We start from the raw sequence: 18291 nt of genomic DNA on the forward strand, positions 1-18291 counted from the left end.
TCTTGACAGACTTCCTTTTGTCTAGGTGTTTCTTATCTGCACTGCTCAGTGTCCGACACTTATCTTCATTAAGCTTCCGGGAATAAACAAAAAATGGAGAAGAATACACCAGCTTCTTGACTGATGAATTAAGCTTCTTCCTCCCACCAAATAAATCAAATCATAATCAGGGTGGGTTTTGTTGTCAGAAAGTCTGAATTATGTTCAGATACCACTCTCAGCTGATAACAATAACTGATCTCAGCTGATAACAATAACTGATAGTTACTGTTATATTTTATTTGTTTAATTTCTTCTAAATTTACACAATGGGCTTACAAGGGCCAATGCAAAGTTCTTCTTGTGGTGTAATATTCCACAAATGTTAGTTTATATTTATGTATACAGCATTCCTCATTAATGGTTAAACATATTTTTCAAGTATGAATTTCTGCATGTAATTCTCTTCTTCAGTATGCAGATATTCTGATTTTTAGTGTGCATCATCACAAGTGATACAACATAGAAACATTTCCTCTTCTTTCTCTGCCACATTGTTCATGTTCATTGAAAAGAGTGATAAATATTCAACACTGCCATCAAAAACTGTCAGTGCAGTTCCTCTATAAGCAGAGCACTTGAAGGGGGAAATGATGTCCTCAACAGTGCATGCCATGATATGTGCCTTGGACTTTCTGGTCCTGTAGATGAGATGTTTTGACTGAGCAAGAGAAGTTCTGAACTTGTCTCTTATCCTTCCAAAGAAAGAAAATGTCATAACCAAAAGAACTATAAAGATTTTTCTCCCGTCCTCTTGCTAACCTTGGTGGTAGTGGTTGATTGTCTGCAAAAGGAGAATGAAAACCACAACAGAATGTCCCAGAAATGGGTCATTTTAGAGTTCTGCATAAGATCCACACAGCTTGATGACTGAGCAGCAATATCCAAAGAGGAGGAAAATGCTTTGGTTGCCTCGAGCTAGCATGTTAAAAGAAAGGTATGCTTTCCTTCCACACAGGTAAAAGTGCTTGTTAGCTGATGAAGCAGGAACGACACTCAAATTACTGATGGAAAGAAGGTAGAAATGTGAAATGCCTCCTGTCATTTACAGCACACGTAATCAGAAGAATTTCAGTTTCTCTCCTTGTTGTGCTTTAAAGTTCTTCTCGGCACATAGGGAAGTTGACAAAGGTGAAGACATTAAATTCTATCAATATAGAGAAACACAGGAAAACAGCATAAAGAAACAACACGTAGATGCCTAATTTCCTGTCAAGTTTCCACTTATTTACATGGATTCCAAACACCTGCAAGCAAAGAAAGTGTCAGTTAATTAAGCCCCAAAGGAGACTCTTGGAAACAACCATTATAAGCTAAAAATGAGATTCTTTTGAATGAGAGCTCCTAAAAATGAGAGTCTTTCAAATTAGAGATCCTGAAGGAAGATTAAAATACATTCTCAGTATTTTATAGATCAAAAAGGCAACATACGTTTTTCTGATCAAGAAAAGGAATGTAAAAGCCCAAACTAAGAACTCAAACTCTGGCCTGACTCTCAGTTGTCCTAAGATCCTTTTACAAAATATGAAATGAACCCACTTTAAGGCCCCTTCACACGTTACATAACTGAGAAACAGACCCCTAGGTGCTCAGTTTCAGTTTGTGGTGCATTTTCAGTCACATGGGGCACATTCTATTCAGGCAGCACTCATTCATTGATTCAGTATGAACTAAAGGAATGCACCAAACTACATGAATGCCTCTCCCTCCAGTGTTCCCCTACAGATCCTTTATGTCCCAGTAGTACACCAGCACTTAATGTTCATTCTTTCAACAGCTTCAGAAGAGGTGCTTTCCTTGATGTTTTGTTCAGGTCCAGAACTAAGGGGAGTTACAAGTTACAGGCAGCAAAGCAATGAAGTCCTCATGAAGACATCTATTTTCAATGATGTTGAGTGCCTCTGAATTATTGTTTTGCTAAAAAATCCCCATTGAGTTTTGCTGGGAGGGTCTGTGCAAATCAGGTTATCCAGCAGAACAAATGAGACAATAAGAGATGCTTCAAACTCAAGTGATATGGCCTCTGCTATGAAAAGACTCTTTTCAGAAAGGCATGAAAGGCTAACATAGTAACACATCTGCATAATCCTCCCTTTTTTTTCCCAAAGTGCTGATTACCAATGTGCATGCAGCAACATCAGATACAAATGTTTACAGAACTTTGTTGTTTCATAGGCACTGTGCAGTATGGCAGAACTGGGGAGAAGAGAAAAGAGAGAGGAGAGAGGGGAGAGAAGAACAGGCTCCCACAGCTTACGTATCAGATGCATTAGGAAGTTAGTGGCAGAGTGAACAGCTCTGGTCATTCTATTGCTTAAGTCATGCACAGGTGATGTGCAGTTTTGTAAGACCTAGTCATGCAACAGTGTGAAATCTCCAGTGATGACTGCCTCCTCTACAGAGCCTCCACAGGCAATCAGTGAAAGACGTTAGTGTAAGTGGACATTTTTATACCTTTGGGATTTGATTCTTCCCACAGAAGGTTCCTTGGGAGTCAGCAGGATCAGACCTTAAGTACCAGCAAAATTGACTTTTGAAACAGAATTATTGTTTCATCTTAACAAGTCATGTGTTACAAGGGTAAGTGTCTTATGCCGAGTGACATTTAGCATGCCTATTCAAAGTCCTGAGGTTCACATTCCTCACAGACTAGTCTTCATTAAGTGTTTTGGCTACAGCATTTGATAAGTCCAGGCTGGTTTTGGAAATCAGAGACAAGGGCAAGGGGTGATGAAGCATACCTGGGTCTTGTCCCAACATAAAGTATAGACAGGCCTGGGATATGCAGCTGGACAAAGGAGTACAGAAGTATTATTGGATCCCACAATTTCAACACTGCCACTGAAATTAATGGGACCTACACTTATCCAGCATCTCTTGCACTAAATGTCAGATTTCAGTCTTCACTGAGGACAATGGTAGCTCTTCAACTCATGGTATTGCTAGCAGAATGATACTTTACAAGAATCAGTGCTTCAGGGATAATAAGTATTTCCATTTTATCCTTCCATAACATGTAAATACCTAGTAAGTATTTTGCAGTTGGAATACTTGGAGACACTCAAATACTTACAGTAAGTGCCACTGATCCTAGCAAAAGTGCAACCGAATAGACCAGTCCTTTGCTGTTTATCTTAACCTGTGGGAATTAGAAGAGACCTTTAAAATGTTCAGCATATAACTGTGCTTTAGAGATCAGAAATCAATTTACTGATTTACGGTCCACCTTCTGTTTTGAACAGTGGCTGGCTTACACATTTTAAACTATTCAAATCCATGACAGATTTATCATAACAAAGAGCGGGAAGATTAAGGAATCAAAACAAATGTATAAGTAATCCCACCCCCATAAAAAAAAAAAAAGATAATCAGCATTTACGATGGATTTTATGTTAAAAGATCCTCAGGAGAGTGAGATATGCTGTTATTCTCATCTTACAGACAAAAATACTAAGGTACAGGGAGATAGACAGGTGTGCTTGAAGCTGTGTAGTGAGAAAGTGACAGAGCCATGAACAGATATCCATGGCGCTATTTTTCTGCTATTTAGTATAATGTACTCTGGTTGACAAATTGAGAATTAATTGCAGCTTGTGGAAGGAGAATTGCTTCCTTAAGTCCTGCTTCCTTGGCAAAGAAATAACACATTATTTAGCAACCAATACCATGCTCAGCAGGTTGTTGTTTGTTTTGTTTTTTTTAAATTTTATTATAATGTTTTCTTTTTAGGATTTTTTTTTTTAAATAGACAAAAAGAACAAATTAAAGATTTGCCAAGTATACATACAGTTGATCCATAATCAATTGCCATGGTCTGCAAACCCCATGGAACACCAAGGCCCACCAGAATGTCAAAGACATTGCTCCCTATTGTGTTGGATACTGCCATGTCACCGAGGCCTGCAGAGAAACAAAACAACAACTCTTGGGTAAAAACAAAGTATAGGACCTTTATTCTGTGTACTAGAGGAAACTAAAGGGGAATGATCTGCATTGATCCAAGCCCCCTTTGGACTGGTCAGAGTATCTGAGGTAGGGAGAGAATTTCCATAATCTTTCCATGACTTCTGAAAAAACTGTGCAAAAATTGCTCACTCCAACTACATCTTCCTTGTGTCTTGGAGAGCCTTTACTGAGTGTGTGGTATCCATTCAGCATCTGAGTTCAATGCTAATTAGAAAGACAACTCTTATTCTAGATAGTCTGCAGCCACAGGGAACCTGGTATTGGATTTACTATGTGGACATGTGGCCTTTATCTCATGTGAATGATGAAAAGTGATCCTGAAAATAACCGAACGAGACGGTAGTCAAAGATATTAAGCACTTCTGTGGGGCTTAATCAGCAATGATTTCACTTTAGGAACAATAAAATGCTACAAGAAAGGAAAAAAAAAAGAGTGAATGATGGTTAAGTCCCTAGGCATTACTCGAAATCTACTCCTACTGCTCATCACTGGCTGGCACCTCATTCTGCACCAGTGTCAATGGATATGAGAAAGGCATAATTCTTCTCTGTCCCTGCTAATTTCCCTTAGGTACTAGTCTAACTATTGAGTCACTTCCACAAAGCAAATAATGGAAAGGAAGAGGAACTCTGACATAAATGGGACATGTCTGTCAAATACTTTAAGAGTACACAGAGTGGACACAGACACTACCACACCATAAGTACAGCATCTTCTCGCAGGAAGCTGCTGAGAGAAAGGTTATGCTTTGGATCCATATTATGGTAGTGCCCATCTCTACTTTTTAGATATCTGCCTGCAATCTGTCAGTAAACATCTCTCTTGTATCCAAGTAGCGCAAAGTCCCTGTATTGTCTTTGAGAGAATGGAGTTGCTTTTTGCCAAGCTAGTGCTTACCTTCACTTTCAGAGGCAACAATCCCTACAGTAGTCTAGCCTAATACTAAAGAAGAACTAATCTAAAGAAGCAGTCGGTTCATTTAAAAATGTAACATGTTCTCCTTCTGTTCTTGCAAAAATCTATTCAGTTTAATACTACATATGGAAAACTAATTTTGTAGGGAGGTGGTTCCACAAGAATCCTGAATATTTTTTGTACTGCTTCTTGTGAGATTTTCCTGCGCACAACATATAATACAACCTGGAAAATGAAATATTTTAAATATATAATTCTTTTCAATCAAGCAACATTCAACAGCATTACTCCTATCTCAAACTACAAAGGTGGGGCTTCTGAGTACTTAATTTACCACTTCAGAACCCATGTTGTTTGCACAATGACATGTGCTGGAGATCCCATTATCTGGAAAAAAAAAAGACTATGGGAATTGGAATAGTGGAAAAGAATACAATTAGGACCTTCTCTTATTATACTGTAGTACCAGAGATTACACTGTCAGGTTTAATGTTTTTCAACAACAGGAAGGGATGTGACTTACAGGTATTTCTCAAGTAGAAAAGGAAACATAAAGAACCTTAATCAAAACTTAGAGATATATGAGAAAGCCTTTGACAATTTCAATTGGAAAGCTGAGGAGGACATAACTGACATTTATCTAAAACCTTTTCCGGTGAGGCTATTTGTATGTCCTAATGGGAAAGAATTGGATCAGAAGTATGCCTGGAGCAACATCACTTCTGCCACATCCCCTTAAACCACTTCACTTCCCTGGGTTCGAGAGGTCTTCTAGAAATCAGTACAAGTTTTACATGGACAAGTGCTGGTCAGCATATATTCTTCAATGTAGTTTTCAATAGCTGATAGTCCTGTTTTGTCTACTACTTCTATCTTTTTACCCTGACTGATACATACCATGCATGGGATATCTGAGTGTTGAATGACCTTCTAGAATGCTAGGGTGTGCCCAGTCCCAATAAGCAAAAGATAACAGGACAGGGATTATTTTTTTGGTTCACAATAATTAGCAAAGTGTTTTGGCTTTTAACGAGACCCTGAAATAGTAAAAATAAAAGAAAAAAAGAAGAATTGAGAATTTGTGTGTATGGAGGAAGCAAATCACAGAGCATGTATGTAAGATTTCAGATACGCTTTAGCAGACACAGTACCTTGTCTTGCTACTATTAAGCTGGCCATGCAGTCTGGGACACTTGTTCCTGCAGCTAGGAAAGTAATGCCCATGATCACATCTGGTATCCCAAGGGTGTATCCAATCACAGTCACCTGAACAGTGAGAAAAATAGATTAACCTAACATATTTGGAAAGTCTCCTCATTCCAATACAGTTGTGGCATGCTCTTAACTTTGGTTTCTGGTGTGGATCCTAACAGGATTAGACTGAGTATAGTTATCCATTTTTGCAAATTAAATAATTGTGGAATAACCAGCCTAAAACCAACTCTGTGAAAAGAAAAGTACTTTGGGTCCTATTATTCAACATTTTATGAGCAAACAAAAAACTCTATTTTCTGTACTTCTAACAGGGTATACTGCTCTTTTAAGGAGGAGGACAGACATAATCCAACCTGTGGTTTTTTTTTTTTATTCCTGGGAATGGTAAGATTCTCACTGATTCTTTTCTCAAAAGGACTGCAACCAATTTATGTTGTGATATAGGCGCAGAGATATAAAGAACTTATTTTATTCCAACACAGGAAGAAGGAACCAGCTTCTTGCATAACTTCTGATACAATCCCAAAGTGAGCAAGTCTGGTTATATTGTCCCTTGAGAGTCCAGATGCAGCTTTAAAAGAGCTGAGGAAACGGCTGAAGCTTGTAGCAGAGCTCTTGGAAAGGACAGGGAACTGTATTTAGCTAGAACATCCAAAGAAGGCTGAAAAAGTGTCAAGAAAAAAAGGCTGAATGGGCAGCTGAAAAGGATCTATGGCAAATGAAAACATACCAGCAATCATAATACACTTCACTAAGAATTTTCTTGCATTATTCCAGTATACTTGAGTTGTTTTACACCACTTCTGAGTCTTCAAATTTTGCCATCCATTTGCCTTTTATGCATGTTTCACTATCAGACCTTGTAGTCAAATTTCTAAAGGTGTCTCAGCTGCTGAGAGTTAAACATTTTCATTTAAGCTCCCTTTTACTAGTAGGATGTGGATGTCCACATTCTCTTGAAAATCAAGCTGGCACCTTCCTGTACTGTATTGGGCCCTATACAATAAAGGCTCAATTATTTGTGCAGAAAAGAGCAGCAGAAAGCTAGAATTATAATAATTAGAGCATGCACTGAAGAGACTGCACTACAATTACATGCCTTTCTTTAACAAATATACAGAAGATCTATTATCTATTGAGATGCACATTTCACTCAGTATGGGAAGTCCTGCTACATGCACTTACCATCCACACCATGAAGTAAGAGAACAAGGCAATCCAGAGAGTGGATAAGATGAACGTTACCATAAAACACTTCTCCCAGCGTGGTTTGCTGCAGTTTGGAATGGTGCAAAAGAGTACGAATATCAATGGCCATGTCAAGATCCATTTAATTTTGTTCATTTTTCCATCTGCAGGACAAAGAAAGGAAAGAACCAGTTTAGATTTCCTATCGCTATCCCAGGCCCAGCTACACCTCTTTGAACACAGCAGATGATCCCAGAAGGATCTTTACAACTGTGCATGTCAGCTCACTTTCCAGTGTACTTTTCATCTATACTTGGTCTCGTCAATCTCAGCCAAGTTCTGCAAGCACATCCAGAATCTTATAGTTAAGACTGCCAAGGTCTATGTAAATCTGTGAAAGAATTACAATGATTTAAAAGCATGGCTGATTTTAAAACCAAAATCAACAGTCAGGTTTGTTGCTCTTTCAAATATCTGTACTACTACTAATCCAAAATAAAAAAACCCAAAACCAAACAACAAAAAAACACCACCACCCATACCTTTTAAAAAGGAAGATGAAAATCCTTTTAGTGAAAATAAATGGCACCATCTGTGCAGCAACAGAAAATACTTTCACAGAAGACAGAGGCACAGACCCAACCTATGAAAATGACAAACTTGTTTCACGTGCCTCCCTGTGGTCACTTGGGCAGAACTTTAAACTAGTACTTAGTAGATCTAGACTTGTTAACTCTCTCTAACTGCATACAGCACCACCTTGAGATAGTCTCTCATCCTCTATAAAAGGAAACAAGATATTGACCTCTCTCGTATAGCTCTTCAAAATAATGGTGAGAAATACCAGAGAACTGTCATTACTGAAGACAAGTACACACCTTCCCATTTTTTAAAAAGTAAAGTACTGTAGATGTGCACATAAATCCCAATATACAAAACAGAACTATTTTATAATTGGGCCACAAATAAATGGGGCACTTATATGTTTCACGAGGTATTCTGCAAGTAGGATTTGTTTATCAGCTAAACCAGAGTATCATAGCCAACAATATGGCATTTTTTGTTTGGCGTTTCTTTATGTTGTTTTAGAATTGTGCTAGTAAGATTTCCATCATTAACTGACAATTATATGCATGAGATCTAATAAAATACGCCATTTTGAATAAAAAACGGTTGATTGCATTGAAGAAAATTATCAGATACATCTTCCAATGAAGTTATTTAGCTAAATTATAAAGGGCAGGTAATAATCACTGAAAACTCCTATCAATTTCACCAGGAATTTTCTTTCAGCAAAGACATCAGGATTTAGGATTTGTTTAATGGGACTCTTTGTTGTGAATTTAATGAGACTGAAATCTGTCCTCTGGATGAATATGCACCAGATGCAATGAAATTAAATATTAAATATTTAAAAATTAATAATACTTCTGTAATTTATGAGGCTACTTACTAGTCTAATTTAACTTGGTGAGTTCAAATGCAAGTCTTTATTAATTTACTTCTGTATGTATTCTAGTACTAAATTGTCTTGCTTCAGTTATGAATCGGCTCCTTAACTTGAGATTTCCTTGTGAATTCTGAGACGCCATCAACCACCAGGAAATCTCAAGACTAAGCTTGGCTCTTTATTCCCATTTAGCTTGTGGCTGTGGAACTTCTAACACCTAACTTCTAAACCTACTGAAGTCTCCTCGGGTCAATTCTAATTCTAGAATTTTAAATGTCACTTGGGATCTATTATAGATTTTACAGGAAAGTCCTTTTTTCCTCTGGTTACATATACTGCTATACAGATTTTTAAAACAGTTATCTTTTATCTGTTCTGTCCAGAAAATTACACTTCTTAGATCACTTCTCACTTAAATTCTGTTAACAAGGCTGTAAATATCCTATGGTAATTTATACCTCCTCCTGTTTAATTTGTTACAGTTAGGATCATTAAAAGACTCCTGGCTAGTTAATTTGTACTCTTTTCTATCCAAGTTGCTAAGCTTGGTTCATAGTCAAATAAATCAGTATGGCCTAGGCCAGTGATTTCCTCAGTGAGTAATTCCAAATGCAGGGTGAGTGGGTGACTGTTTGACAAGGAAAGATTATGGATACAATTCTGATCTGATGTGGGTGTCATCTGACTGACTTCGGTATCGCTACACACAGGAGATTCAGTCTCATTTTTCTTTTCAAGAACATGAATAAAAGAAATAAAATTGCCTGGAGAACAAATAGATAAAAAATAGATGCGCTCAGCATCTGCTAGGGAGTATGTATCTTGTCAGGGATCTTCTCTAGCACCTCATATTACTTAAACAAAATCTTAACTGTGAGAATTCACAGTGCCTTACCACTGGCATTGCTATGCTTGCCTAGTTCCAGGAAAACCAAAATATTAGTGGAGGAGGACTTGCTTTTCCCTTATCTTTGCTCAGTTTGAATGGATGAGTGTCAGATTAAAATTCCTGGCTCTACTAGTGGTGATGCTTTATCCACACAACATCATGAGTCAGAACAGTTTTTTAGAGCCAGATGGTTTGTGGAAGTGACATTTGCATTCATTACATGGCAACCAGGCTTGAGACTTCGAGGAACAACTGCATGTAATTCTGGTGTTTACTGGGTTGACAGAGAAGCCGACTGGCCATTTGCAGTTAGCCTAGAACAGTTCTGAGCCACCATGGCCGAAGCAGCCTACGTGACACACTTCACATTGGCATCTCTTGTGTGTCAGGATTTGCTAGCTTTTATAAACTTTCATATAAAGCCTTAAGTATATCTGGCCTCGATTCTGCCTCAGGCCATTTTCTTCAACTCCTACTATGCTGGGTCATGGAACTTGTGTGGCACCTAGTGTTAAAGAAGTCTACTTTTATGCTGTAACTTCATAGTTTTGTAAGAATTTAGTAAGTAATTTTAGCAGAAACCTCAATAAAGTGAGACTATTTCCTCAGAAAATGGATGACTTCATTCATTTCACCTGGCTTAGATGAATGCACAAGCAATATACAGCTTGAAAATTTTTAATTTTTTTTTTGTTCTTTTGAAATTACTTTTTATGCTGCTCTGTTGTTTTGTTTTTGATTACCCACTCTAAAATAATCATTAAAACGATTTAGTGATAAATTTGTTAAATTGGGGTATGCTTTAGTTAATGACAAATTGTTTTATGATTGTTGCTTAGCTCCCTAGTACGTCTGCAAAGAAGAAAATTATCATCCTCATTCAGGCTATTATATCTGATACATAGCTGTTCTGCAAAAACAGACAAACAGTTTCATTACAAGACCTTAGCTCAGTTGTTTTAATAGCAGTACTGGCCACTCCTGTGAGCCCTGGGTCTGAAGGCTCCTGCAGCAACACACATAGCTGAGGAAAGGTGTATTTTGTTTGTTGTACTCCCCACAACAATAAAGAAAGAATACCGTTTTATTACAGAAAGCAACACTGGTCTATATTGTGTTCACTTCATCCTGCTGTAGAACAGAAAGATGAGGGGTTTTGCATCAAGTTGTTTTTTCTAGTTTACACATCCATTTTTCTGTTTCTCCAGATATTTGGAAGCCAAGCATACCAAGTATTTCAGAGAGGTATCATCATAGAAGAAGAGCCCGATTACAATGTTTCTGTAAATGAAGCAGCAGCCCTAAAACAAAGAGCCCTTTGCTAATTTTCAATTCATTTCTGGGCTTGTCATCTTTCCAGATGTTATGCTTACAATGATTACTTTCACATACAGATAGTGTCCTGGTGAACAAAGTCAAAAACACACATCACAGCACTGACAGGAAACAAATTTTTCCTTAAGGCACTAAAGAAAGTGCCTTTTACAGGAAAAAAACTGTCCTATTTGCCACATTCACAGAGTTGAGAGGAGCTCAGTATGAAAGTGTGAAACTACATTAGTGTTTTCATTCAGATCAGGAGTGTACCCTTGAAGTAAATCTCTGATTGTCCCCATTTACTGTATTTTGGTTTGCAATTTACTGTATTTTAGTTTGAAACACAGAGCAGCCTTGCATCACACCACCAAGATTCCCTCGATATGAAGCTGAACCAGAAGCACAAACTTAAAAAAGTGTTCCAAATAATAACGGGCATTTAGTCCATGGGACCAAGCTAGAGCTACTCTGAAACAGAACTTCCAAACACATATAGTGCAGACAGCCTACATGTCCTAGTCAATAAGCTGCATAGAAAACACTTTTTTTGAGTTTAGACAGACAGGAGTCTGCAACTACACCATCAGGAGTCAGATCTAAGTTACTGTAGTTAGTTAAATTTGATAGCTTTTTCACTTAGTCTTCCCTTTAACAGTGTGGCAGTCAAGCACAGACCACTGCTCCACACATTAGCTACTTCAGAACATGCCTAAACCTTCACATGTGAAAAAAGCATCTCCTTACACAAAGCAATTAGTAGCCGACTGATCTAAAAAAATTATAACATCCTTGAAAAGCATGAATCTAATTGGCACACAGGATTTTCATAACTGCATGGTTATGAATTCATATGAATCTCTAATTTAAGGTAACTTGAAAAATGGGAAAAATTTTCTCTAATTTACCTCTATCTGCAAAATGAGAAAGGCTTCCTGGAGTTTACTATTGATTTCTATTTTTCTCAGCTTTTTTTTGCTTTTGATAATGGAAAACTTAGAAGAAAAATAAGGCATCTCCAGGCTGGCCTAGGAAGATTATTGCTGCCGGTTTTTTTCATGTTCCACTTTATAATTTTAAATTCCCTTTTTATCTTTTTAAATCTCTCTACCATTTTTCATTTAACTGCCCCCCCCCCCAACTGTTTTTCCCCCAGTGAAAAGTCATTTTTAAATTATCTGTCCTCTTGGTCCTAATTAGACTTTATATTTACAAAGATATGTTTACACCCACATATCATTACCAGCATTAATTCAAATCCTGACCTGAAAATGTGTAACAGTAACATACACACCCCCACACTGGGAGCTTTGTAATAACCCAGACAGCAAGTAAATTTCTGCTAGAAAGTGCTGCTGTTCATCAGAGTCGAGACTGATTGGAAAACTTTAATATATGTAAATTAGCCAATCTGAAAGCTTAATTCATTCTGAGCACGTGTACTATCCAAAAGACAACAGAGGAATATAAATTTTTGTCCCAAGTATGCAATTCAACATAGAAACAACTGAAATAGATATAACAAACTAGATCCATTGCAAATTTTCCATCAGAATTGTTTTGCACTGAAAAATACCTTTGTTGCAAAAAAAAAAATTCTAAGAAAATGGTTTTCAATATGCTGTTAGGAGAATTAACGCAGCAGCTCCCTCTCCACCTTCTTGGAAAATCCTTATTGATTTCTGCTCTGCAACTTTCCCTGGGAATTGTGGAGGCAAGAGACTCTCTGTGTTACCACACTAGAGACAGGCTACATAGTGTGTAAAAGGGTATCCAAGAAGGCTCAACTTTTGTCAGCCTTCCAAGTGGGCAGCTGACATATTAAAACACTTTTATTGCAATTCTCCTGCAACAGAGCTTTGGAAACAATTCTTTTTTTCCTGTGGAAAATACCAAGGTTTTACTTCTCATCTTCATCCAAAACAGACTATTTTCCAAACTACTGACACTCTTCTCGGAAGTTCCATTTTCCAGAATACAAGTTCCAAATTCCAGACCATAAGATCTGTCCAAAACAACTCAGATTTCTATTTTCAGCCTGTGCCTTTACCACACTTTCCATATTTGGATTTATGCCAATAATTTTTTCTTACAGACACATTTTTGGTACAGTGGGAACTGGCCTGGAAAAAAGAATTTGCTTCAGTATGCAGAAACAAGCTTTACTCTCAAAGTTACTCTAGTTTTATGCAGGACAATATTCAACAAAAATAAAATGTAACTGATCAGAAGTACTCCCCATATTTTGTTTGAGTTGGTGGGATTTTGGCATGGTTTATTTTGTGTGTTTTAACCTTGCTGTCTACTTTATCAATGTTTTTTAAGGGAGAACTGGGATTTATAGGCTTCCTCAGGTCTCTCTTTTCCCTTTCAGAATGAAGTTATGAGTTACTAAATTAAATCTTTGCCCACTTCTCTTCCAATTTATCTTGTGTATCCTCCTCCAAGGTAGAGCACACTCATTGCTCTTCTGGAGCATTTTCCAGTTCAGTTTTCTGCAAAAGGAGTCTGGTTCATGAGTTCCAATAACATGATGCAAATCAAAGTACAGTACACGAGGACAACAGTGACATGTGCCTCAGAAGCACACTTGTGTTTTGAAATAAAATTCGCTAAGATAGATGCGCCATTACATAGGCAGTGGCAAGAGGAAGCTGGAAGCTCTTCCAAAAAAGCATTTCAGAATACTACAGTTAGGTCTTGCTCTAAACTACCTTCTTGGAAGAACATCTATCTTGCAACACCAAAGAAGTTACGGAAACTAGCTCTCTTCCTAACTCAGCCACCTAAGTCATGTTTCCAAACTTTGGCAAAAGCACCATAAAGCAGGCCAAAATGAGAGCCTGAGGAACAACTACAAAGAGGAATCAAAATGCACAGTAAATCTTACTTCAAACACATTAGGAGTGGGAAATCTGCTGAGTCCACTAGTGATCAAAGTATAAAGGAGCACTGAGAGAAGACAGGGGCATTGCAGAGAAGCTAAAAGAACTCTGCATCAGTGTTTGCAGACACAGAAACTATAGAGATTTCTACATGGAACTCTTTTCTGTCTCTAGCTCAACCAAGAGGACATACAACTCCATAGGGGACACAACAAAGAGCTACAGCATCCTGAGTGTCCAAGTGAGGTACATGGGGTTTGCTTTGTTCATTGTGTTTTCCAATAAAAGATGACATCAAATGAAGCTAGTAGGAATGAGGTTCAAAGCAAGTAAAAAGAGATGGTTCTTCACACTCCTTCCCAAAGGATGCTGTGGGTGTTAAATGTTTGCAAAGATTCAACGAGAATTAGATAGGTTAATGAAGAAGAAATACATTAAGGACTTTTAAATACTCAGACATTACATTTAGTCCAGGAAGTTCCTTGAGCTGAAAATAGCTGAAGGCCAACTTGTCCTGTCTCATTCTTCTCCAGGCTTCTTCATAAAGTCATGGCTGGAGTCAGGATATCGGGCAAGACAAACATTTGGTTTGACCAAGTACAAATTTTTTTTACGTTTTCAGTAGATACTGCTAATTCCTTTTTGCTTCTATCCAACATGTTGTCTTCGTATTTTGGATCCATACAAAAAAGGGCAGGATTGCTAATCTCCTTTATTGCCATCTCATTTTAGCTCTGGGAATTATTATTCCTATTTTAGCTAACACCACCACAACTTATATAAAGCATCCATGGTCCAATCCTGTAACAGGAGGAGGTCTTCTCTGAAACCAGCAGGAGCTGAGAACACTGAGCATTTTAAAGGATCCTGAACATGTGACAGTGAATAGGATTTAAGCATCCATTAAGAGCTGCACAGAAGTGCTTTTCCGAGTCTGGGCTCTAAAAGACTACTGGGCTATGCAAGGGCTTTTACACACCATTTTGTTGTCAACACATGCCTGCTCAGTTTCATCCTGCTTTAGTCTGATCTGTGGGGTTTTTTTTTTAAAGTTTAAGACCTGTTTCCAAACAACTGTAGAGTAATCAAATTGTAAAGTACCAAATGAGCCTTTCTCTTGGAAGATAATCATCATGGCCTAAAGATTACGTCAAGAAATTAATTCCTCTTTTAAAGAGAATGTTTCTTCCCACATAGAAACCAAAGGCAAAGTCTGGTTTGTGTGATACCTTATGTAGTTTCCATAAAAACTATGTGTTGTGTCCAGTTTCAAGATGGGCCTGAACCACACCCTGAGGGTGAATCTCTCTGGATGTTTGACATATGGGATCCAGGTTGGATGCTGTAAGTTTGAGACTATTTTCATATAACAATTTTATTCTCTATTTCTGTGTGCTAAAGCTCTACATTTATTGCTGAGCAATGCCATTGATAGATGATAAAAGAGAACAATAAGCAAAAATTACAGATGGCAAATGATTACTATGAATTCTTGCAAAAGGATCTAGAATATGCAATTTGAAGGAAGAAAGTCAAACACCAAACTAGGCTAAAAAAGGTGACTACAGAACAGCAAAAAAAGGGTTTGGGCCAATTCATAGCCATTTCTGTTGCAGCTCTTAAAATACTCGAGTGAATTTTCTACTTAGCACACTGTAAGCAATTGACTTGGAAAGTGAAAGTCTATTCTTCATAGAGCTCTTTATAGTACTGAAAGAATACATGAACTTCTGATCTTTAGAAAATGTACGTGCGTTATTCGTGGCCTGAAAATGTATCAAAAGAAAAACAGGGGGGATTCTGGGAAACTGTCTGCAAACTACCTTTTCCCTAAAGCCAGTTTTAAATGTCAGGGGTTTTTTAGGCTACTGATTGTGCCACAGTACTTAAACAACAACAAAGTATGATGCTGGTTCTTTACATTTTCTCCAAAGTCATTAAAGTGGTATTTCTGAAAGCAAAAATAAAAAAATTCTCCCTCAGAACTTATGAGTGGAACAATGAGAATCCAACCGATAGATAATAATCTCCAGACAACAGGACTAATGAACCTGAAGATAATGATGAGGATTTTAAAAAAATCACTTTACTGCTTTTATACAACCCTTTTAGTTTAACATGAACTTTTGCTCCATTCCAGTATGAACTGTATCATCAGTGGTTCCACTTTGGCCTGTTACACGTCAATTATCTTTAAAGACTTTCTCAAAAATGCTGAAAAACTGCATTTGAAAAAGGCCAACGGCATAACTAATAACTCTCTCCTTAGTTCAAAGCAGTTTGTCTATTGTGAATGTCACAGGCTTAGGAAGCCCTACTCTGAAATCTATTTTTTATTCATAGAGAAGTTGCCTGAGTCTTGAACAAACCCAAATACAGTCTCTGGGTAATGTTTGCCACATGTTAAAATTTCTGTATTGTCCTAAAATGTAAGAGGAAATGCATGATAGTACTGCCCCAATTAAAACTTGAATCCAAAAACTTGTTAAATACAACTCAGTTAAAGAATCTTCTTTGCCAACATGTGCATTGACTCCTGCATTTTTAAGATGGCTTGGGGACACATTTTTGGGTTTTAGAAGTTGTTTATTACTGTTACTGTTATTATTGTTGTTATTAACAACATGTTCACGTGCACAAGCATATTACTGACTTGGATCCACTTATTTTACCACATAATAAAACCAGTTTTTTCATTATCTTTTGATTATCAGGAGCCCATCTAATGGGCCTATCTTCAGTGAATCAATTTGTTTCCATTCTTCACCCCTGATGAAAGTCCGTAACTGCTGACTGCAAGAAGTTCCTGTAAGAGCACAGTAACACATGAAAACATAGAGTTTCATCCAGTCTTCACATAGTATGCTTCAATGCTTGTTCAGTCACAAACATCTATTCTAAAATGATAGCAACTGAAGCAATGGGATCTCTAAGAAATTTGAATCATATACAACATGGAAAACTCTTCCTTCTTTTTCACTGCATGTGATATTCATTTATGCCAAGTAATATTTCTGTTAAACAGTCACTGCGTGACAGACGACTACTGACTACGTGTCTGTGAGGGGTGATCTCATCTCTCCCATCTAATCTCCAAAGCATCTGGGGGACAGTCAACCTGGAATATGCTAAGGGCACCAACATAATAAGGTTGGTTATATATAGCCCTTCACACCAAAGAGTTTCCAAAAAATTTTAAAAGGTGAATATTATTACAGACTGCTGTTTTAAGAATTTTAAACACTGTCAAAGATACTAAACACTCTTTCTCCCCCTAAACCTTTCTCCCTCTTCATCCAAGAAGCCTCCCCTACAGTCACTAAATCAAGTTATCTATTTATACACCTAGCTGCCTCTGGCCTAGCAATCTCCAACAGGCTATTATTAACTGTTGACTTCAAAATTACTAGCAGTGCAATGCTCATCGGTTTGGTCTGGTATGTTTTTTAATACAAACCTGCCTTACCTGCTTTCGCTTCGCCTCTGGCAAGACAGCACTTGTACTGTTACTGTGCATGATGGCTGGAAAACACTTTCCTAAGATCTGCTTTTAGCCATGTAGCTTCCAGCCCAGTTTTACTGTCATCAAATCCAGCCTTCAGTCAGTCAAATCAATTCCCTTCCTCCTCTCTCCCCGCATATGTCGTCTTTTCTTACAACCCAGTGTGTGGCATTTTAATTATCTTCAGTTTCCTTTACTACAAACACCTGGAAAGTAAGACTTACCTGGTAATGAAAAGGGAGATAGATTGTCCTGTTCATTTTCATCCTCTTGGTTCACGACAGGGATGTTCCCATTTTCAATATTCTCATGTCTCCCATTCTGAAGTGGTTTGCTTGAGCCATTGGCAGATTGGATTAACCGCTGACGCTGCACAGTGTCAAAGACATAGTTGGAAAATATTGAATTTGTTAAATCTGACTTTTGCTGCCTGTCCAGCCCCAGTCACGTGAACCATGATGTTTCTCCACAAAGCCTTCCTTCCAGGCAGCAACAAACAAATCAGTCTGTGGCCTACCTGTCTTCATCAGGCAAATGTTGACCATCCACCTCAAAATTACTGGCAGCAGTCTTTCAAGCCATGATGGAGAAAGTTGTCATATCTGTTATTCCGCACCAAGTTTTAATGAGTGTGGTTATTCTGAAGCACGTCTCACTCAACAGTTCCCATTCAAACCAAGAATAGCACCATAATCCAGAGTTAACACTCAAGACATTTCCAGATGATTAGAGTTGGCTTACGAATGACTCATTACCCAGGACCTCTCCAACTCAGGTCCAACTCTTCTTCTTCCTTCTCATCCCCATTCCTTGAGGTAAGTGCAAAGGTCTTACTCATGATTTCAAAAGCAAGACTAACCCCTGTTGCCCTTGTCCAAGTATATACTTTCATGAAGCTCATACTTGCCCCTGCAGACATGTATAAGA

General features: G+C 37.8%; 1 protein-coding gene across 1 annotated transcript in view; it reads right to left on the minus strand.

Moving 5' to 3' along the window:
• Positions 1-910: 910 nt before the first annotated feature.
• Positions 911-18291, minus strand: part of SLC24A4 (solute carrier family 24 (sodium/potassium/calcium exchanger), member 4) — a gene marked incomplete at its 5' end in the record, with an annotated part of 28746 nt that continues 11365 nt past the window's right edge. Inside the window, 6 exons of the mRNA XM_009701618.1 lie at positions 911-1286; positions 3113-3178; positions 3827-3939; positions 6073-6187; positions 7322-7488; positions 17589-17733. Of these exons, the coding sequence (XP_009699920.1) occupies positions 1134-1286; positions 3113-3178; positions 3827-3939; positions 6073-6187; positions 7322-7488; positions 17589-17733 (759 nt within the window). The remainder of the gene's footprint in view (positions 1287-3112; positions 3179-3826; positions 3940-6072; positions 6188-7321; positions 7489-17588; positions 17734-18291) is intronic.

Source organism: Cariama cristata, unplaced genomic scaffold (genome assembly GCF_000690535.1).
Source record: "Cariama cristata isolate BGI_N322 unplaced genomic scaffold, ASM69053v1 scaffold11786, whole genome shotgun sequence".
Taxonomy (NCBI): domain Eukaryota; kingdom Metazoa; phylum Chordata; class Aves; order Cariamiformes; family Cariamidae; genus Cariama; species Cariama cristata.